This window comes from Enhydra lutris, unplaced genomic scaffold, assembly GCF_002288905.1.
Source record: "Enhydra lutris kenyoni isolate GAN:26980312 unplaced genomic scaffold, ASM228890v2 scaffoldscaffold50, whole genome shotgun sequence".
NCBI lineage: Eukaryota > Metazoa > Chordata > Mammalia > Carnivora > Mustelidae > Enhydra > Enhydra lutris.
In genome coordinates this window covers 11,584,343-11,607,394 of record NW_019154134.1, presented here as the reverse complement: position 1 = coordinate 11,607,394, position 23,052 = coordinate 11,584,343, and the positions used below count along the sequence as shown (strand labels likewise).

The window sequence follows — 23,052 nt, the reverse complement described above, 5'->3', positions numbered from 1 at the left end:
ACGAAAATGCCTGACAGTTACAAAGGAGACTCTGCTCCTGACTCCTCTGCAATATCAAAATAACATCCTTATGTTATGATTTATTTTTCAAATTTAAGCACCGTATATTAACTTACTATAGAAAAAGGATTTACCTCATCCTCCTTGAGACTTAATACTCTCAATATATTTGTATATCAATATTCAACATTTATATGATTATGAATACACACTATAACAGTAAGTTATCTAGTATACCAGGATTATTTTTCCTTTTCCTACCTAAGCTTTGTTTTCCTTGGAAATAATAAGTAAATTCTGTGTATTTTCCAGGTACTTACCTATAATTCAACCTCACTTGTTAAGTTCAGTAAGTATATGTTCATTCAATCACTCTAATTTTCAGATTCGTACTTCTTCCCTCAAATTTGTCTGGATACTGTTTTTCCTTTTCCATATATAAGCTCCCAGATCTCAGTTGGGTAGAGAAGTTGCTGGGTTTTCAAACTTCCACAAAGAGAATTTAACAATATCCTTCTCTTTTCTTCAGGAGACTTAACCCTGAGATCATACTATTATTTAATATATGGTTCATGTTCAAACTTTACTAATTACCCCAATACTGTCCATTATAGCTAAGTTTCCCCTCACCCCCCCCTTACAATCCAGGGTCACATATTACATTTAGTTGTCGTGTTGATTAGTCTTTCTTTGTTGTTCATAACACTGACATGACCTGAAATGTGTTCCAATTTAGGTTTCCCAGTTCTTTCCTCACGATTAGATAAAGATAATGCGTTTTAAGAAATATGACATGAATATTGTCTGATTCTGTGTATTGTAAAAGGGGGCACATATGATGTCAAGTTGTTCCACTTGGTACAACTTTTGACCACTTGATTAAGGTGGTATGCACAAGTTTACCTACTATAAACAAATCTCTCCCCCTTTGTAATTAATAAGTATTCTGTAGGGAGATAACCTGTTTCCCAACAAAATCTGTCTTAATACACACCAATGATTTTTCCTGAATAAGCTATTAGAATGATCACTGAAAAATGGTGACTTTTTTCCAACTCTACTATTTTGCCTACAATTTATTCGTTAGCATCTAATTGCTTCTTAAACAGATTTTCAATTGGGTTGTTGTTTTTAGCACCAGCCTCAACTCCACTTTTAGAATTTCCTGGCACTGCCAATTACAGAGCATTCCGGGGTTCTGTGATATAAACCGGGTTGCTTCTGGGCTTTCTTCTCTGCCAGATTAGAAGACATTTTCAATTGTGCTAAATCTGTTACAACCTGTTTATCTGCTTTCCAGCTTCCAAAACAATGTTGCTGTTTTTGCCTCTTCAATTTTTTTTGACCTTGTAGGTTTATGCTTTTTAAATAAATCCCTTTGTTGTCATTTTCATTAGGCTTGAAAAGATAAAGTAAATTCATAGTTTAACTTGCTAACTTTGCTTGAAGGTCCATTAATGTTTCCTTGCTTTCAAACTTTATAGAAAGGTATCATACTATATGATCATCTTCTGTAATTTGCTCTTTTTGCTTGACATCATGTTTCTGAGATTTATCCCCATTGACACACATGGCTCTAGGTCATTTATCTTTAATGAATGATGCTGTAACCCAGAGTACAAGCATGCTTCAATTTTCTCACCCATTTCCACTGTATAACCAGTGGGTCTGTTTTTCCATGAGAACATACACTCCATCTTTGCAATTTAAGGTGGCAGGAAAGTGAGGTTACATATGTAAAAATATCCATGTTACGATATTTTAATTCAGTAACTTATAAAATGAATATAATAACACTGGGCACTGAGAACTCAATCAGTAAGTGTCAGTTACTTGGAGACAATGGTGAAATGGACCTCAAGAATTCAGAAATAAGATTCCTCGCTGATAGTTAAACTGTAAGATCAACACGTTATAGGCCAGAATAGAGATGTGAAAAGATTAAATGAAAGAATAGCTGCAGGGCCAGCAACGTTTGGTCATAATATAACCACTGTAAGAGCCAAGGAAATAATATGTCAGTCAGAACAGGGAAGCAAAGAAAAAAAGATAATCACAAATGCTGAGAGACAAATGGACAAATACACAAAAAGAGACAAATGCTGGCAACCCATACAGTGTATCCCCCAAAAGCCTCAACCATCATGTAGCAATTTTTTCTATTACAAATCATAAGGTTATTCCTAGGATAGAGACAGATGTTGGGAACTGTGGCCAATTCTATTTAAATATTTCCATTCCTATGGTCAGATTATCCTCACTTTGAGATGGCCACAACAGACAGTTTTAGGCCTGATGCAATTAAACATTTATTTTACTTAACTCCCCTTATCCTAATGCCATACTCACCAGGTAACCTATTGTTTCTTTCCTGTGCCAACTGAATTTCTATTGCAAATTAATACACTGAAATTCTGGCAACTATTTCAAACTTGCATGTCTTTTAGTCATTCTGATATCTTTTAGAGCCAGATAACCTTAGACACGGACAAAAGCAAGTTTTGAGCTTTCAGCTCAGATCTTAGAACATGGTCAAGTAAACAAGTTACTGTGAGGTATTATCCTACACTACCCCAACCTTTTGTTTGACTACAGCATCACCATCTCCAACTCCATTTCCTACTGGTTTCTAGAATTTCTTCTTCCTTTTTCATGGAGAAAGTAGGTGAGGTCTATCATTACAGTTTTCTTCTACTATCTGTAAACCTATTGCTGAGTCATGTATTTTGTCAATACTTAGCAATACATCTATTTCCTTTTTGAAGTGGAAAACTTTATTTTGTTTCCTACTGTTTTTTTCAGTATGAAAGGAGAGGCAATATTTTAAAATATTTGCTACATGTGATTTCTAATGGAATAAAGTCGTCATTACTAAAAGTCTACCGCATTAATTTTGTGACATGTTAATTCAACTTGTACCACACTGATGAAAATGGCTGTACTATATTGGCAACCTACAGTAAAATGTGCATTTCTAGGATAGCAGGACAGGCAATGCTCACCTTCAAAATATGTTCACTTTTACAAAGTCATTTTATAGTTGGCTGTCAGAAATTCAATGTCATGGAAACCATGTAATACATTGACATGGCACTGAGGTTTCCACTTTTGTCAACAAAAGCCTATCCAATAATGAATCAAGCTCTGTGTTAGGTGCCTGTGACAAACAAACGAATGAGACAAAATCTTTGTGCCATACAGCTCACAATATAGTCAGAAAAATGGATGAACTAAACAAAGAATGATAACACTAAACTCAAACAGCTATACAGCTGCACAAGGCAGTATAGTTATACCTAGAAAGGAGTAATTAACTCTAGGAGATAAAAAGTTGAGAAAACAGTTGAGGAAAACATCAAAGAATTTTAAGGGGAATTAAGCACGAGCAGAAGTGTGCCACCTGGTAAGAGAGGGAAAAGACAGCAAACCTGAGAGATAGCATGAAGATCCTTGGAGAGGAGAATGGGTATATCAAGTGTAAGGAGAGAAGTAGAAAACTCAGTTGGGCATATATCAGGAGGCCTTGTATGGTCTGCCAACCAATGAAACCTTCTTTTGGCTAGGCTTTCCCAAGAAGTGTGCTTAAAAATTTATTCCTTCAAGCCTTCAAAGAGACCAGGAGAAAAAATGTGGGGGTCACAGGGTAAGTGTGTGTTTGATTTTATAACAAACAGCCAGTTTTGGAATGTGGCTATATTATTTTCACAATAACCAGCACTGTAGGAAAGGGATGGTTGCTCTAGTTAGGACTAGTGTTAACCTTTTGAATTTTAGCTCTTTTCATGGGTGTGCAGTGTAGTGGCATCTCAGTGTGGTTTCCCTGATGACTAGAGATGGTTAGTATCTTTTCATATGCTTAGTAATAATTCTCCTATCTTATGAAGTGACTGTTTAAGACTTTTATCCAATTTTTATTAGCTTTGGTTTTTTTTTTTTTTTTCTTTTAGGTCATTGAGTTGATGTGTTCTTTATATAGTCTGGAGTCCTTTGTCAAATACATGGATTGTGACTATTTTCTCCTAGTGTATTGCTTTCCTAATGTTCTCTTTGAATAAGCTTAGTTTTAAATTTTGATTAAGTTTAATCATCAATGCCTCTCCCTTCTGGATCATGCTTTCTATGTCCTGCCTACCTCAAAGTTGTGAAGATATTCCACTACGTATCTTCTAGAAGCTCTATGAGTTTTAGTTTTTCTGTTTAGTCTGTGCTCCATCTTACACTAACATTGGTACATGATGTTAGGTAGGGATCAAGGCTTATTTTTTTTTCCACATGGATATTAAGTTCTTCTAGCACCATTTGTTGAAAAAACTTTCCACTTGTAATTGTGTTCCTTTGGTGCTGCTGTCAAAAGCCAATTGGATGTATAGTGTCTATTTCTGGATGCTCTATTCTTTTCCATTCACTTATTTATATATCTCTATGCCAGTACCACACTGTCTTGATTACTATAGTAATAACTACAGAGTAAATCTTAATATCAGACAATAGAAGTCCTCTAATTTTTTTCTCCTTTTGCATGATCGCTTTCAGCTACTTTAGGGCCTTTGCATTTTCAAATACATTTTAGAATTCATATACATCTTGATTTCTACAAGTCTAATGGGATTTTTATTGGATTTGTATTTGACTGACTCTCTACATCAGTGGTTCACAAAGTATAGACCAGTAGCATCAACATCACCCTAGGAACTTGTTATAAATGAAAATATTCAGGCCTTACCCTAGACCTAGTGGGTCAAAAACTCTAGGGCTGGGACCCAGCAATCTGTGTTTTAACAAGCCTTCCTGGTGATTCTGATGCACAATAAAGTGTAAGTCTTGCTGCTGCAGATCAATTTAAAAGAATTAACATCTCAGCAATATTAAATATTCCTACCCACGCACAGACATTTCTCTCCATTAATTTAGGTCTTCTTCAATTTCTCTCACTAGCATTCTGTAGTTTTAAGTGTACATGTCTTGCATACATTTTGCTTAATTTATATCAGGGTATTTTTTGTTCTGGTGCTACTGTAAATGGCATTTTAAGCATTATTGGCTAGCTTTTAACCATAGTGTAAAGGTGAAAGGGACAAAAGTCTCTTCGGGGTGGGAGTTCACTAAGAGACTTGAAAAAAAGTAGAGAGCTCACTGATTGGTAACATCTTGAAAACTAACTAGTTTTAACAGGCATGCAAGATTACAAGGTTGTTTCCAATGAACTGCTACAGGCATTAAACAAAGCAACTGTGAAGACCACTAAAAGAGGGACAACCAGATGTGCTCTCACATAGTCTTGTCAAACATTTTCTACAATCCTGACAAAAAGATCAAAATATGGGTATCCAGCCTATGGCTCCAGCTGCGAAATTCAAAGAAGACAGAGTAACATGTTGAACCACATGAAGAACATAAGACAAACAAAATCTAAACTGTGGCAAGCAGCTCTATAGGTGAAATGGGCTGGGTTTTTCCACAAACTTAGCAAAAATAAAAGGGATGGAGGAGAACCACACAGATTGACAAGAGATTTAAAATCAAATATGAAGTTTTTACAAAATGGACAACTCTAAACTATCATGTACCTCTGAGTGGTCGAATTAGTTTAAACTGAGAAAATGATCATTGTAAAAGTCAAGTTCGGGGTTTCTTCTAGGGGAGGTTGTACTGATACAGGGCATATGATTCTGGAGTAGCTGACAGAGTTCTGTTTTTGAACTGTGTGGAATTCACCTTATAATAACCCATTAAGCTATACATTTAATTCTTGTGGTTCTCTGTATACTTGTCTTATTTTACATTAAGTAGGTTTTACTCTCTTAATACAACATGTATAATCTAAAATTTGACAGTTTACAAGTTTTAGTGGTAGAGCAGAGTTCGGTGATGATAAGAACTAAGGTGTGGCTATCAAAGTGGCTGTTCGGTTGAGGTAGGGATATTAGTGTGGATGAAGTAAAAACAAACAAACAAACAACTGAATGGCTAAGCCTTGGGAAAGCACTGAAGGAGAAGTCTGTAAGTTTGGTTCTCATCTCCACTATCAGTATGGGGAGTGGCCTAGACGTTGGCAGAGACAAAAATTATAAACAGGGACAGGAAAATATACTTAAATTGCAAAGTTATTACTCTCCCTTGGGCCCACAAAATGAAACAATACTTTTGCAAGTGACTAGGGAAAGAAGGGCAGTTGAACCCACTTTGTTTCTGTGGGTTGTGGTAAAATGAGCACGAAGACCCTCAGTACCTTTTAGACACAAACAAATTTCAGTTGAGGCTTTCTGGCAGAGAAAGGTCCTAAGAAAATATGAAAGGTAATCTGCTAAAAAAGAAACAGAAATTCCTGAAACACAACGGAAAAGATCAGGAGGGAGAGAAAGGGGTGTGTGTGTGTGTGTGTGTGTGTGTGTGTGTGTGTGTTGGGACGGTACAGAAGAGTGTAAGAAGGGCGAGATTGATAGGACTTTAATCACTTTGTTAATCAATGTTTCCATGGAAGAAGGCTTTTAAAGTTCTAAGGATGGAAGAATCATCTTTAGTTCTGAGAACAGGAGTTCTTATTATGGTCAAGAGAAGGGGACTCTGAAGGGCTCCTCGATGATGCCTACCACTGTAAACCACTGGGGATAATTCTGAATCTTGGATCACAATGACTTTTCTTCCTTTTTATTCCAAGGTTCACTGATACTAGAAAGAATATCTGACAAGAGTAGGGCAGGGTCAAAGTGGAAGCAACATTCAAAACTAGAAATGGGCTTAGAGACCATTCAGACCCTGGCCTAACAAACATTGATGGGGTCAGTATAGGAGAAATGAAGCACAAGTATGCCAATTTATGAGTCATCATGAATTTTGCCCTGGAGTACACAACAAGTGGGACCAGAGTGTTGAGCCCATTTCTGTTGTCATCCGGGTTGTAGTAGTGATGGAAGAGGGGAGAGAAAACAGGAGGGAAGTCATAAATAGAAGAAACGGAATAGGCAGTACACTAATGAATTTGGAAATTTTCCTCCTTTGAAATACATTACTTCTTACGAAATAACTTTAGAACACTTTATGCTATTGTTTTAAAATGAAAATTATGAAATGTTTTAAAAATATATACACCACAGCATTGCTATACTTTATATTCTGTAAACTACCAAAACTATGTTTCTGAAGTTTAAAATAAAAATTCAACTATTAATTACTGAGTGTTTTATATTACATGCTAATTATATATTTTAAAGTTTCTCCAGATACTTGATAGAGTTAAATGTATATAAGATTACAAAATCTTACAGTTGCTATAAAGTTAAGGGCAAAATGGACAGGACCATGAGATTCAGTGTTTCTCAGACTTTTCACCAAACACCCATATCAAAACAAAGCTCCCAGAATTAGGCAAAATGTCCTGATGCAAACTGCTCTAAGTCTAAACTTTCAAAAATGTATTTTTGTTCTGTACTGCATTTTTCTTATTTCATTTAAAAATTCATATGAATTTCATGTTATATTCCATAACTTGTGCATTTATTCTATTATAAAGACATTTTAAATTGTTTTCTGTGGAGTAAAATTAACACTCTGGAAGATGCATATATTTATTCTGAGGCTCTATGTAAACTCCCAATTGAGAAACACAGCATTATAAAAACATGTTATTTGAATATTTTCATTATGTATTCTTACCTCCATAGTAGGTGGAGTCTTTCTTGTTTTTCTAATCCAAGCTAGAAAGAAAAATGATACTTAAATGTACGTTTTTGATAATTTACACAAGCATTTTATTCATTCATGCATGAAACAAATATTTATTAGCACCTGTTACATGTTGTTTTAGGCACTGGGTATACAAGAAGGAACTAAACGTGAATTTCCTCCTCTCCTGCAGCACTTACACTAGTGAAGGGGAACAGAAAACAAATACACAAACATATGATGTCAGGTCGTGATTTGTATCATAAAAAAATACAACAGCAAAGGGACTTTATTAAAGAGGGGACAGTCCATATCTAAAATCAGACCTCATAATTGTCTGAATTCAACCGAGTCCCTGATGCCTTATAGCAACAGGAAGGAACTGGGGCAGGTGCCTCTAGGGAAGTGTATCAGAATCACATGGAAGACATATAGTACATCATTTAGGAGTAGAATCAGATCTTCTGGGTTCAAATCCCAGCTTCATCATTTACTAGCTGTATCACTTGGGGGAAGCTGTTTAATTTTCTAAAACACAGATTCCTATCTATAAAATATAAATTATAAAAGTATCTACATTTTAGAGTTTGTTGTGAATGTTAAATGATATCTCTAATTCTTAGCTTAGTCTGGCATACAGGAAGCATTAAGTCTAAGTTAATACTATCATTATCACTATTAGCCCATAAACCTATATTTTTTTTATAACAGACTCAAAAACACTGAGATTAATAATATCTGCTTGGCCTATGGGGATAGATAGAAAACTGTGATAAAATATACTTTAGAAATTTGGTCTTTAAAAAGTTGGAAACTGCTTGATCACTTTAGTTGATTTAGTTTTCATCACAAAACTGTAAGGTATCCTTATTTAATAGAAAAATTAAATAACTTTCTCAAATTTACACGTTAGATGTAATGGTGGCATTTGAGTCCAGATTTGACCCTGTCTCTAGCTCCAAAAGCTACCCATGATCTACTAAGCAGCCTCACCAATTTCAGTAAGAAACAAGCAAAGAACACACAACTAGGAAGAGGAATAGGGCATAACCTTAATTACATGCCGGAAAGTAAGAATTACTAACCCCGTTTTACAGATTGGGAAACTGAGGTTCAGAAAGATTGAGCAATCTGTCTAAACTCACATAATTAGTGAGGAATAGCCTGGGAATCAACCCCCTCAGGCTCTAAAACCTGAGCTCTGCCTGCTAACTAGCTCCCTTCTCTTCCCACCAGCTCCACCAGCCTGCCTTCTGTCATCCAAGTCATAGCACCAAGAACTGTCCTCATGACAAGCCCAGTACTGAATGGCTGTTGGGGTACAGAGAACAACATTCAACTGCAGGCCTTGCGCTGATTCCATAAATGTATTTTTAATACAGTCCCAGCATTTTAACCTTCTGCCCTCTAACTTCTAAGTTTTTACCCGTTGTTCTCCGCATTCTCTTTCTCCTTATCTTCCATTCCTATTTGGTCCATCTCTAGCCACAACTTATACAGATCTTATGTTCCTTGTTAGGTTTGTAAGGTTGTCAGGGGCAAGATGCATCCATGGGAGATTTATGTTTCTACTACTTAAATGTCTCCAAACAGTAGGTACTTAATACAGCTGTTAATTAATATATCCACTATAAAATACTTCCACTATATGACTATTTGTTGTAATGGAACTTTTGCCTGTGTTAGAAAATCCAGCTCAGCAATAGTAAAATTCCTCTGTGCAATCATGGAAATTAGTGCTTTATGTAATTTTCAACTGCCTCTTTTTGGTCAAGTTAAGTTACTTAACTTGATTTATAGACATTTATTTTTCTAGGACAGAGGCTTCTTTTGAAATAATTCAATAGGAGCCATATACCTCTAAAAGGTTTTAAGCAGTAAATCTTTAGTTTTAAAGTAAATTAGAAAGTTAATTCAGAAAAATCAACTGCTAGGGCAGGGTCAGCAAACTATATAGCCTGCAAGCTAAATGGAACCCAAGGTTTGTTTTTACATTTTTAATTGGTTGAAAAAATATTAAATGAAGAACAATATTTCACAACACATGAAAATTATATATAATTCAAATTTCAGTGTCAGTAAGTAAGGTTTTATTGGAACACAGCCACACTTATTTGTTTACATATTATCTATAGCTGCTTTTGTACTACACCAGCAGAGTTGAGTTGTAACAAAAATAGTAGAACCTCACAGAGCCCAAAACATTTATCACCTGGCCTTTTAAAGAAGTTTGCCTGCCTCTGTACTAGAGCTACCAATAAGTAAGGCCTTGTAGCAAGAACTGTCTTGATTCAAAAATACTTTCATATTATATAAAACAAAAATCATTATTATTTTTTTTAAATAAAAATCACTATTAAATATTACACTTTTTACTAATGAATACCATGTACTTGAGAGTCTGTGACCACCTATTATTGGCATGAGATCACACTGAAAAAAATAAAGGCACAAAGCATACTTACTATTACCATGAGAAAAACAACTTAAAACAACAATTGGTCTTGTGGATGAGACTATAAAGCTGCACTTTTAGATTTTTGGTAAGGTTAGAAAAATACTTCAATAGAATCTCAATAATTTTTAAAAATCCCAATGTAAATTAATAGATTGAGTAACTCTGGTATGTATTTTCTAAATTTACTGGTTTTGTATAAGTTTATAAAATTCATGCATGGAAGAATGCAATATAACTTGGATAATGTATTAAGAACTGCCTAGAATAGTCACCCTCATGGGACACACTATTCTCTCAGGAAAGATACAGGACTTCCTTAGCTCTGTTTTAAATGGCTCAAGGAAAAAGATCTTTGTTTTATCTAGATAAATAAATGCAATTGCTGAGATAAATTTGTATAATTCTACAATAACCAGATACTTGTAATGTTCTTGAGATGATGGTTGATGCCAATTTACTGCTATGTATCCAATAAAGGGTACAGCTGGAAATATTCAATGTGATCACTCATTTATATAATATTCCCTAACTTTCCCAATCACTATATGCAACAAAGGAAATATCCTGCTGAAGGTTGGCAAAGGTTAGGAAGAGGAAGGAATAAAAATAAGCATTAATATCAAATCATTATATTTCTTTTTTTTAATCCTCATAACAATCTGGAATTGAACCTCTATCCAATTATAAACTATATAATGATTTTGCCATTGCTAATTATATCTGTATGGTGGATTCTGTATCAGTCTTCATTATAATGTAACCATTGTTTGAGTAGAATTTAGCAAGATAACTGGACAGTTTATGCCTTAAGATCTTAGCATTCTTTCATCAATGTTCATTTGCATTCTCATCAGTATGCATGAGATTTTCAATGAACGTTAATACTCTTATTGGAACATAACACACTATAATAAGCGTAAAAGTGAGCATGCAAATTAAAGTTCCCATTAATCACTAAAAGAGACTGGAAGAAGCAAGCAGGAAAATACTTCACGAAGCATACATTCTTCAAATTTCCATAAGCACTGAAAATGGCTAACACATTCTGAGAAGCAGTACCAACTGGGGTTAAGGTAAATGAGACAGTTATCACTAGAGTCAGTAAGGTGACCATTCAGAACTAAAATTATGGAAAGCTTGTCAACAGTCTGCATCCAAAAGATTACATTAGAAATATGTGTTGTTTACTTCACTCAAGGAAAAGACAACAGTATACTAAAGCCTCATCTTTTAAAAAAATGATATCTGCCAGTTCTGGGTGTGTACACATTATAAAAAACTATAAAAATAAGAATCCATATTTTTTAACTGAAAATTCTTCAAATGACAGAAAATGGGTCACTTTCTGATTACCAACCCTTGGGCATATCTTAAGGATATTATTAGATTTAGTTGGCACATTTAAGTTAAATATTTTGTAATGCTCATGATGATTACTGTTCTTTTTTCTTAATCCACTTTATTGAGATATAATTTATAAACAATGCAGTGAAACCATTTTAAGTGTGCAACAATTCTGAAAAATGTATACAACCTTCTAACAAGCACCACAATCAGTATACAGAACACTTCCATCATTCCCATAAGTTGTCTAATGTCTAACCACATGCAAACACCCACCCTAATCCATTCACAGGCCCTAATTATTTGTTGCTGCACTTTCTGTCACTGTTGATTAGTTCTGCCTTATCTACAATTTCATATAGATGGTTTACAGTATGTACTGTTTTGCATCTTATTTTACTCAACATAATATTGTCAAAGTTCATCCACGTAACTGTGTCTAGAGAACAGTCTTTTTTTTTTTTTAAAGATTTTATTTATTTGACAGACAGAGATCACAAGTAGGCAGAGAGGCAGGCAGAGAGAGGAGGAAGCAGGCTCCCTGCTGAGCAGAGAGCCCAATGTGGGGCTCGATCCCAGGACGCTGGGATCATGACCCGAGCTGAAGGCAGAAGCTTTAACCCACTGAGCCACCCAGGCTCCTGGAGAACAGTCTTTTAAGGTAGGCTCCATAGCCCCCATCTCTGTCACATGCCCTGTGACTTACTTCTAACTGCGATAACAGGGCAAAGGTGATGGGATGTCTATGAGTACATGATTATGTTAGGTAGGATTACAGCATCTATTTTGCTGGAGCCTCTCCCTTCCTGGCTGTAAGGGAAAAACTGTCCATGTTGGAGGATCCTATGTGGCAAGAAACTGCCAGTGACTTCTAGGAGCTTAGGGTGGCCTCTGGCCAGCATCAGGTGAAAAACTGAATCTCACAGTCCTACAATTGCAAAGAAATGAATGCCGCAAATAACCACACACATGGGAAGTGGATCCTTCCACACTCACACCTCCAGATGAGAAAGCAGCCCTGGCTGACACCTTGACTGAAGACTTGTGAGATCTTAAGTAGAGAATCTATCTAGGCTGTGCCTGGATTTGTAACCACAGAAACCGGGAGATGATAAATATGTAGAGTTTTAAACTAAGTGTATGGTAGTAATTATATGGAGCACTAAAAAACAAATACAATGAGCATAGCAGCAGTTCATTCTTTTTATTGCTGTGTAGTATTCCACTGTATAGAAAAATAGTGTGTTTACCACTCACTTTTTGTTGGGTGTCTGTGAAGCTTTCAATTTTGTACTTTTATGACTAAAGCTGCTATGAAAATTTTGGGTACAAGTGTTTGGGGAGACCTATGTTTTTATATCTCGGGGTTAATACCCAACAGAACTTCTGGATTATAAAATATGTGTATGTTCAAATCTATAAAGATTTAATAAACTTTTCCAAAGTAGTTGTACCATTTACACTTCAGCCAAACTATTTATGAAAGTTTCAGGTACTTTACACCCTCTTTAACACTTGTATCATCATTCTTTTAAATTCTAACTAGTCAGTGTTATGTGTTGGTGAGAATGTAAACTGATACAGCCAGTCTGGAAAACAGTATGGAGGTACCTCAAAAAATAAAAAAAAATAGAACTACCATGTGATCCAGTAATCCCTCTTCTGGGTATATATATCCAATGGAAATGAAATCACTATCTTAACACTGTATCTGTGCTCCCATGTTCTCTGCAGCATTACTGACCATAGCCAAGGTATGGAAACAACGTTTAAGTGTCCATTCACAGATAAATGAATAATGAAATTGTGGTGTGTGTGTGTGTATGTGTGTGTGTGTGTGTATGTATCTATGTGTGTGTGTATATATATATATGCATACACACACACATATAAAATATACATATACATATATATTTACAATGGAATATTATTCAACCTTAAAAAGAAAAAAATCCTGCTATTTGTAACAATACCAGATAAACCTAGAAGATATGGTAAATGAAATATACTAGACACAGAAAGAAAAATACTACGTGATCTCATTTTTATGTGGAATGTAAAAAAGTTGAATTCATAGAAGCACAGAGTAAGAATAGTGGTTACCAGGGGTGGGAGGTGTGGGACATGCTGAGCGAGAAGCCCCACACCATCCCACAACCTTGAGATCATGACCTGAGTTGAAATCAAGAGCTTGACACTTAATGGACTGAGCCACCCGGGTGACCCAACACTTAGGTTTTAATTTAGTAAAATATGTGCCAGATCTGTAAACTAAGAACTACAGATGAAAAAAATGAAGGATAGACCTAAGGAAATGAAGAAAAGATGTTGTGTTCATAGAAAAACTCAATACATTCCCAATGAAAACTGATCTAATAATTTAGTACATTCCCAATGAAAATCCTGGAAGGATTTTTGGTAGTAATTGATAAGATGATACTAAAAATCATATATCATGACAAAGGGGCCAAACTAATTAAAACAGTTTTGAAAAAGAGATTGGAGGATTCAAATTACCCATCTCAAGCCTTACTACAAAGTCTCAGTAATTAAGACAGTGTGGCATTGGGAAAAGGACAGATCCATGGAGAGAAGTGAGAACACACAGCCCACACCTATATAGCCAAATGATGTTTAACAGAAGTGCTAAGAGTGTGAGAAAAGGATGGTCACTTCATGAACAGTGGTGGGAGAGTAGTTAAAACCATAAAGACAGAAAGTATAATAATGGTTGCCAGGGGCCAGGGAAAGGTAAGGAAGAACAGAAAATTATTGTTTAATGGTACAGAGTTTGTTTTACAAGATGAAAAGAGTTAAGGGGATAGATGGTAGTGATAAAGTCAATGTATTTAATACCACTGAACTGTGCACTGAAAAATGGTTAAGATTGTAAATTTTATGCTATGTGTATTTTAACACAATAAAAAAATAGTACTGGAAAAAACTGGATATCCATATAAATGAAATTGATACCTATACCATACCAAAAATAGATTCAAAATGGATCAAAGATATAAATCTAAAACCCCAAACTATAAAATTTCTAGATGAAATCACAGGAGAAAATATTCATGACCTTGGGTTAAACAAAAATTTCTTACAACACCAAAATCATGATATATCAAAGAAAAAAAATGATAAATTGGACTTCGTTAAAATTATAAATGTGTGCTCTCCAAGAGACACTGTTAAAAGAATGGAAAGAAGGCTGGGGCAAAAATATGTGCAAATCATATACACAGTAAAGGAATTGTATTGAACATAATTAAGGAACTCTTAAAAATAAACAAGTTGGAAAAAAATGAACCAAATAAAAAATTTCTGGGCAAAAGGTAAGAATAGACACTAGAGTAAAGAAGATATACAAATGTCAAACAATGTCATGCAAAGATGATCAGCATCACTAGGCACTAGAGAAATAAAAATTAAAACCACAATGAGACACTACAACGCACCTATTACATGGATCAATCTAGTGACACTGACAATACCAAAAGCTAGTGAAGATGAGGGGCAACTATAACTTTCCATTCTCGGTTAATGGGAAAGCTAAATGGTATAGCCATGTTAAAAAACAGTTTAGCAGTTTAAGTTGAATCTCTTCTTGCCACCTGACCTAGAAATGCCACTTCAAGTAGTTACCTTAAAAAAGTGAATATTTATGTTGATATATTTATACCTGAATAGAAATATGAATTTATATAGTGGCTCCAGTTATAAATGCTATAAACTGTAAACAACCCAAATGTCCTACAGCTGGTGAGTGGACAAGCTGGTATATCAATATGATAAAATTCTACTCAGCAATAAAAAAGGAATAAACTGCTGATTCATGCAAACACATAGATGAATTTCAAATGCATTAAATGAATTGAAAGAAAGCTGCCTTCTGCTTCTAAGCAACATGGAGCAACAGGGACAAATTACATGAAACAATAATTTTCAAGACTAGTGGACATCAAGTAATGAAATATAGTGATCCCTTCAGAATATTAAAAAACAAACAAACAAATAAAAAAAACAATGCCTTGCTTATTGCTTTGCGAGTTTCAGTCTGTGGCATTGGAAGGGGATCCTGCTAAAATTCACCACATTATCTATGTTATGAAGAAGGAGCTGGGAGTCTAGAGAGACCAAGGTAACTAAAATTCACAGGACAGACTATCATACATGACATAGCTACATGGAGAGAAAACTGTGGAGATTGGCAGGACGCTGCTATCAAGTATTTAGCAGAGCACTCATGAGTTCTTGTGAATAAGAAACTCTTAAGACCAGGAAAAGAACCATCAGAAACCATCAGAGGACCAGTCCTCACATTTTACACAGGGTTAAGAGTAATGTTAATTTCCACCACCCAGAGTAGAAAACCTTACGACTGACGGGGCAGAGGAGAGCGCTCAGCAATGACTTACATCACCAGAGCAGAATTATTAGTTCTAGATTAAACTCTGTTTCAGTCTGAACTAATGAATCCTAAAAGCAATCCCTGAAAGGATCAAACTGTTTCCAAGTAACTTAACTGTGTCTCAGAACAAAGCTCAACAATATAGATAGGGATATAAAAATATCCAGTATCCAACTAGGCAAAAATTTTAAATGTCTGACATCCAATCAGAAATTGCGAAGCCAACAAAGAAGCTGGAAAATACTTCCCATATTGAGTGAGGAGGGAAAAAATCAACTAACCAAAACCAACTAAAAACAGACACAGATGGTAGAATTAGCAGATAAGAACATTAAAACAGTTATAACTGTACTCCATATGTTCAAAAAGCTAGAGGACAGATTGAACAGGTTAGGTAGAGACATGGAAGATATAAAACAGACTCATTAAACTTGTTCAGATGAAAGCTACAATGTCTGAAATGAGGTATACCTTGGATGGACTGGTAGGAATTTGACACTGTAAGAGAAAACATTAGTGAACTTGAAGATACAGCAAGAGAAACCATACAGAATGAAACAGAAAATAAACCTCCACAAATGAACAGAGTTTGTGAACTATGAGACAACTTCAAATAGCCTAAAATTGCAAATGGAGTCCCCAAAGGGAAGGACAGAAATGGACTCAAAGAAAAGTATCTGAAGAAGTAATGGGCAAAATATTTCTAAAATTGACTTGAAACTACAAAACCATAGGTCTAAGAAGTTCATGAAACTTCAAGCACAAGAGACTATATAATAGTACATCATGATCAAATTTCTGAAAACCAGTTAAAAAAGGAATAACTTTAAAACAGCCACAAGAAAAAAAATATACATTACATACAAAAGGACAAAGAAAAGCACAATAATAGATTCTCGACAGAAACCATATAAAGTATCTTTAAACTACAAAAAGAAAAAAAAAACTATCAAAAGAAAAAAAAAAAAAGGAAAAGAAGAAAAAGAAAAGAAAAAAAACCCCTACCAACCTAGAATATTATAGACAGAGGAGTATTTTTATATTTCAGACAGGGGTACCTGGGTGGTTCAGTCAGTTAAGCATCTGACTCTTGATTGTAGCTCAGGTTAGGATCTCAGGATTGTGGAAATTGAGGCCTCTTTGGGCTCCACCTGGGCATGGAGCCTGCTTAAGATTCTCTCTCCCTCTCCTTCTGCCACCCCACCAAATATATATATATGTTTTAGGCATATCAAAGCTGAAAGAGTTTAATTCTAGCAGACTCACATTTAAAGAAATGTTAAAGGAACCATTAGACCCTAAGGAAAATGATCACAGATAGAAATATGGATCTACAAAAAGGAATGAAAAGCATTAGAAATGGTAACAATATGAATAAATATGTCATATTTTTGTTATTGCTTAAATCTCTGTAAATCCTAGTTCATTATTTAAATAAAAATAACAGTACAGTGTGCAGTTTGTAACAAGTAGAATTAAAATATATTACAATAACAGAAATATTGGAAGGAAGAAATGGCAGTGCACATTTGTAAGGTTCTTGTATCTATCTGAAGCGGAAACATCACATAAAGATTTTGATATGTTGAAGATGCAGTCAGTAATACCAAAAATAGCCACTCAGTAGAGATACAGCTTTTAACTGACAATAGGAAATAAAACTGAATCATAAACAATCCTGAATACTAATGTATTAGTTTGCTAAGGCTGCCATAACAAAGGTAAGTACCAAACATTCAGCGGCTTAAATAATAGAAGGTTATTTTTTCACAATTCTGGAAGGTAGAAGTCTAATATCAAGGTGTTGGCAAGGTCCACTTTTTCTAAGGTTTCTCACCTCAGCTTGTAGATGGCTGTCTTTCCCCTATGTCTTCACAAGTTCTTCCCTCTGTATATGTTTATGTCCTAATCTCCTCTTCTTATAAGGACACCCGTCATATTCGATTAAGACCCATCCTAATAACCTTAGTTTACTTTGATTACCTCTTTAAAGACTCTATCTCCAAATACAGTCTGAGGTGCTGGGGTTAAGACTTCAACAAAGAGGGGCGCCTGGGAGGCTCAGTGGGTTGAGCCTCTGCCTTCCGCTCAGGTCATAATCTCAGGGTCCTAGGATCGAGCCCCACATTCGGCTCTCTGCTCAGCGGGGAGCCTGCTTCCCTTCCTTGCTCTGCCTGCCTCTCTGCGTACTTGTGATCTCTGTCTGTCAAATAAATAAATAAAATCTTAAAAAAAAAAAAGATAAAAAAAAAGACTTCAACATAGATTTTGGGGGAACACAATTCAGCCATAACAACTAATAATGAGAGAGAGGACATCACTTCAGATTCTAAAGATAATAAAATGATAATAAGGAAATACTGTGTGTGGTCCATGTTATGCAAAAAAAATTGGAAACTTAGATGAAAAGGACAGACTCTTTGAAAGAAACATGCTACCAAAGGTCACTCAAGAAGATATAGATAACCTGATTATCCTAAATCTAATAAATTTAATTTGTAGTTGAAAACTCCAGGTCCAGATGGCTTCAGTAGTAAAGTCTATCAAATTTTTTCTAAAAATAATTTTAACTCTACATAAAGTTTTGCAAGATATTGAAGAAAGAATATATCCAAGCTCATTTCATGAGATCAGCTTACACTGACACAAAACCCAAGCAAAGACATTACAAGAAAATGTATTGCATGGAGCACTGGGTGTGGTGTATAAACAATGAATCTTGGAACATGAAAAGAATAAAATAAAATAAAATAAATAAAGGAAAGAAAAAGAAGTTACTAACTAATATACCTCAAGATAAAAATATTAAACAAAATTTTAAATAAACCAATCAATGATGTATAAAAAGAGTAATACATCAGGAACAATGCAAGAATGTCCATTCACATCTCTTCTGATCAACTGTATACTGGAAGTTCTAGTCAGTGGAAACAGATAAGATTAAAAAAAACTAAAGGCATCCAAGTTGGAAAGAAGAAAATGCCTTTATTCATTGACTATATGATCTTCTAAGTAACTAAGTTAAAAAATATTTTTTTTTAAAAATCTGCTGAAGTTGACAAAAAAGCTACTATAATTAATAGCTTAGCAAAGTCATAGCATACAAGATAATATACAAATACCTATGGCACATTTATGATAGTAACAAACAATAAAAAATTAACACTGGAAAAAACTATCATATACAATAGCATCAAAAAGATGAAATACTTAAGAATAATTCTGACAAAAGATGTGCAACATCTGTATGATGAAAACTACAAACTTTAATAAAAGAAATTAAGAAGGCCTAAATTAAATTAAGAGAAATATAATGTCCAGGGTAAGAAGATACTTATTGTTAAGATGTCAGTTCTTGTAAAGGGATATATATGTTCAACAAAATCCCACCAAAAATCCCAGGAGGCATTTTTGTAAAAATTAACAAGATCATTCTAAAATCTATTTAAAAATGATGGATTTCCTGTGCTCATTATATATTTACTGAGCACTTAGTATGTGACAGGCGCAAGGCAAAGAACTGGTAAGGAAAAAGGAAATTTATTACAAGGATATGGGGTGGTACTAGCACTCAAAGGCAGATACGCATTTGAACTTCATTTAGAAAGAAATGGAATAGAGAAGTGGCAACTTCCTGGAAACCTACAAAGTATTCCATCTCACTATATTCTTTTTGCAGACTGTTTACATTTTCCTCTTAGTAGATCGGCTTTTTCTGCAACAAAACTTACTTGATTGAAGATAACTACCCACAATTATATGTTATGGTTCTAGCTGTACTGAAAGACTGATTGCTACTGTTTTATCTCACTTTGAACTCTCACCTTAATTCCAAAGTCCTGATAGGGATCAAGTGTCCATCCTTGTCTTAACAGAGGGTCAGTTACCAGGGTCATTTAAAGTTGAGCAAATATTCCAGATGGTGACAGCAAATATTATCCACAATTTGTAAAAGAGTAAAACTAAGATTGAGAAGTATGAATTTATTTTCCCACGTTCATGGGGTAGTGATTGCCAGAAATGATATTTAAACTCTGGAGGCATGCAAGTGCAAAGTCAGCACATGACAGGGAGTGCCTCCTTCAATCCTCTATTGTAGGAGCTTCATTCTGCTCACCCTAATACTAGTACCAGCTCTGCTAATGTTTACAAGTTCCTTTCACTGGACATGTGTTCCTGTACTAGAGTGTGACACCTTCACAACTTTCAAAGAAATGCAGTATTAAAAAATTTTCATAGATTCAGATTACCAACATTTTTGTAAGAAGAATAATTATCTAATTTTGTATAAACAATTTGCCTCCAGAAGATACTGCTAAAAACACAAACTTACCCTCCCATTCTGTTGGGATATCTCCAACTTCATAGTCTACTTCTCTTTTATTTGCTGCTTCTACAATTCTTTTCTCTCGAATAGTTTGTCCTATAAGACAAAAGTGATTATTTTATTTTTAAATAAACTCATGACACAGCAGTTACCACAAGTAATATTTTCTCTTTGGAAATTGCACACCTCCACATATGGTCAAAGAATTATCAGGAGAAAGAATAGATTCCATTAGAATTGGGTACATTAAAAAAAGCAAATTCTAAACTTAATACAGAAATTTTAAATTTCCTGCCATAGTGTACAATATTAATTTTGGTAGAAAAAAACTAGATGCTGTGTTAAAGAAAAAAAAAGGACTAACCAATTAATCTTCAGCCACTAATGGCCAAAATTAAACAACAACAACAACAACAACAACAAAAGCCCCATTTTAGCAATCAATGGTGTTCAAGTCCTTCAAATTCTGCGAGTATGTGTATTAGAGGTTCAAGTGGCTGCTGCTACTGCCCAAGGGAATTGTATTCATGGCCTCTACTAAGTATGCAATGAATCACAAGATACTGTTGCCACATTACATTGGCAAACCCAAGGGAACCAAATCATAGGTTGGATTCTACGACCCATCTGAGTAACTACCTCTCACTGGATCTAAAGGAAGAGGGCAAAAGCTAGTGAGTTACGGATTTCATACTTCTGGTTTGAGATCAACACTGGTGCAGGATGGTAGCAATGTAGAAACGAGAGCAGAGGTAGTAGTAAAGAAAAAGGTGTAGATGGGTCGGGGATGGGATGAGAACGCAATAGGCTTACTTTTCTCAATAATAAAAATTTGATTAGCATGTATTTTAAGTTCACATCAAAGACATAAAACTATGTGGTATTTCCTTCTCTTTCCACAAAGTCTCAATTATGTCCTTCAAAGCAGCTTTGTCAAAATGGTGGTTTCAAAACGTGTTCCTTTGTCATTGAGCCTGTGTGCCTGGGGAAACCAGGTAAGCTTCCTACTTCCCAAAAGTTAGCAAGTATGCCACCTGTTCAGGGAATGCAAGCTGAAACAAGGAAGACAGTGGTGAGTAACTATGAGAGGAGGAGCATGGTTTAACCATGATCACACCAGTCATGGACAGAAATTTGGGCCTTACAAAATACTACTTCTCTTCCTACTCCTGGACCAACCTTACACCATGCTAAATAGACTGAGTGACATAATTAAACAAAATGACCTTGTTGCAAATCTCTCTCCCACACTACCTAAAATTCTATCAACTAAAAATTCCTTCAGTTGCCAACCACGGAAATTCCTGGGGGTGACTATGCAAGAGAAAGGAAGCAAAAAAAGGTAGCCTAAGAAGAGTGAGTGACTGGTTTTATTTTCTTTGCCTTAGTAATAATAAGTGTAAGGTTGGGATTTCATGTGCAAGCCATCAATGGGTAATAACTCTGAAGTATGAGGTTAAGGAAATTCTGCATTTCATTGTGGACTCACTGAATCAAGCTGATTTAATCCTAACACAGAGATTCCCCAAGTTTTAAAAAGAGGAGTCACCTTTTGCTTACCTTATCCTAAATAAATTTACAGTAGGTCAAGGTATTAGTAATGAAGCCCCTAAGTTGTAGGGATGAGTCAGGATAAAAGGAGCCTATAATAATGACAGCTGCATTATTCTCATAGTAGAGGCTCAAAATAGGTATGTGTCTCTTTACTAAAATGCCACTTAGATCCACATATATAAACTCATCATTGTAACAAAAGTTACCAGAAAATTAGCAAATACTATGTTTACATGAAAATTTTACAAATGTTTGGATGAATAAAAATACCTGTGCCTTCATATAGTTCTTATCTAAATACCAAGATATATGTTCTTTTAGCAATAACAAGTACAGAAATGAAAACTATCTTCTAAAACACAAAATCCTAACAAGTGGGTTCTGAAAGTAGGTGTGTGTTCTCTAAGCTTTTAAATGTACATCAAAAAATTGAGCATGGAGGAAGATGATAGAAAGATCTACCAGTCCCAGGAGCACCACTAAAGGCATATATATTACAGCTATATTTAAATGTCTGTGACACAAAAATTAACATCTTATTCCTACCCTTGGGTTTACAAACTTAAGGTCTCCCAAGATTTTTAAAAATCAAAAATCATACCTCTCTGTGTATAAATGAAAAGATAGAGTAAAACACGAGTTAGTTTAACTAATTCCTTGACAATTGCTGAAAAAATCTTGTTTACAAATAGATGACATCAAAGATGTATAAAAAGTGTATATGTACGGAATAAGGCCACTGGTTTACAAATAAATTTTTTTATGATCAGATGTAAGTTCCTCCCCCCAAATAAATTGTTTTAAACCTACTCCATTCTTTGTAATAAGTCCTACTTATATAATTTTTAAGAACTGGAAATGAAATCTATTCCTCCCACTGAGTAAGAAATTATGCAAAAACTGATCACTTATTCATACTAATATGTTTTCATACAATAGTTGCAAAGACAATCCTACTTATCAAAATAGAGCAATTTTAAGTACCTGATCAGGTGTCAAAAATTTGGGGTCTAATTTATATTTAAACATTGCTTTGATAACAAAAACATTTATCTAAGATATGTATAGGCTTAATAAGTCTTTTTTTTAAAGGTTTTATTTATTTATTTGACAGACAGAGATCACAAGTAGGCAGAGAGGTAGGTGATGGGAGTGGGGGAGCAGGCTCCCTGCTGAGCAGAGAGCCTGATGTGGGGCTCGATCCCAGGACCCTGGGATCATGGCCTGAGCCGAAGGCAGAGGCTTTAACCCTCTGAGCCACTCAGGTGCCCCTAGGCTTAGTAAGTCTTAATATAACAA

At 35.0% G+C, this 23,052-nt stretch overlaps 1 protein-coding gene across 2 annotated transcripts in view; it reads right to left on the bottom strand.

Annotated features, from left to right (window-relative positions):
- The window catches only part of LOC111156917 (NADH:ubiquinone oxidoreductase complex assembly factor 2), a 263,471-nt gene that overhangs the window by 137,253 nt on the left and 103,166 nt on the right, over positions 1-23,052 (bottom strand). For both annotated transcript variants that reach the window (XR_002641260.1, XM_022518054.1), the window contains exons 2-3: positions 20,206-20,295; positions 7,654-7,694 (exon numbers count right to left, since the gene is read on the bottom strand). Coding sequence is in view for 1 of the 2 variants with exons in the window: in XM_022518054.1 (XP_022373762.1) it covers positions 7,654-7,694; positions 20,206-20,295 (131 nt within the window). In the remaining variant the exon portion in view is untranslated. The remainder of the gene's footprint in view (positions 1-7,653; positions 7,695-20,205; positions 20,296-23,052) is intronic.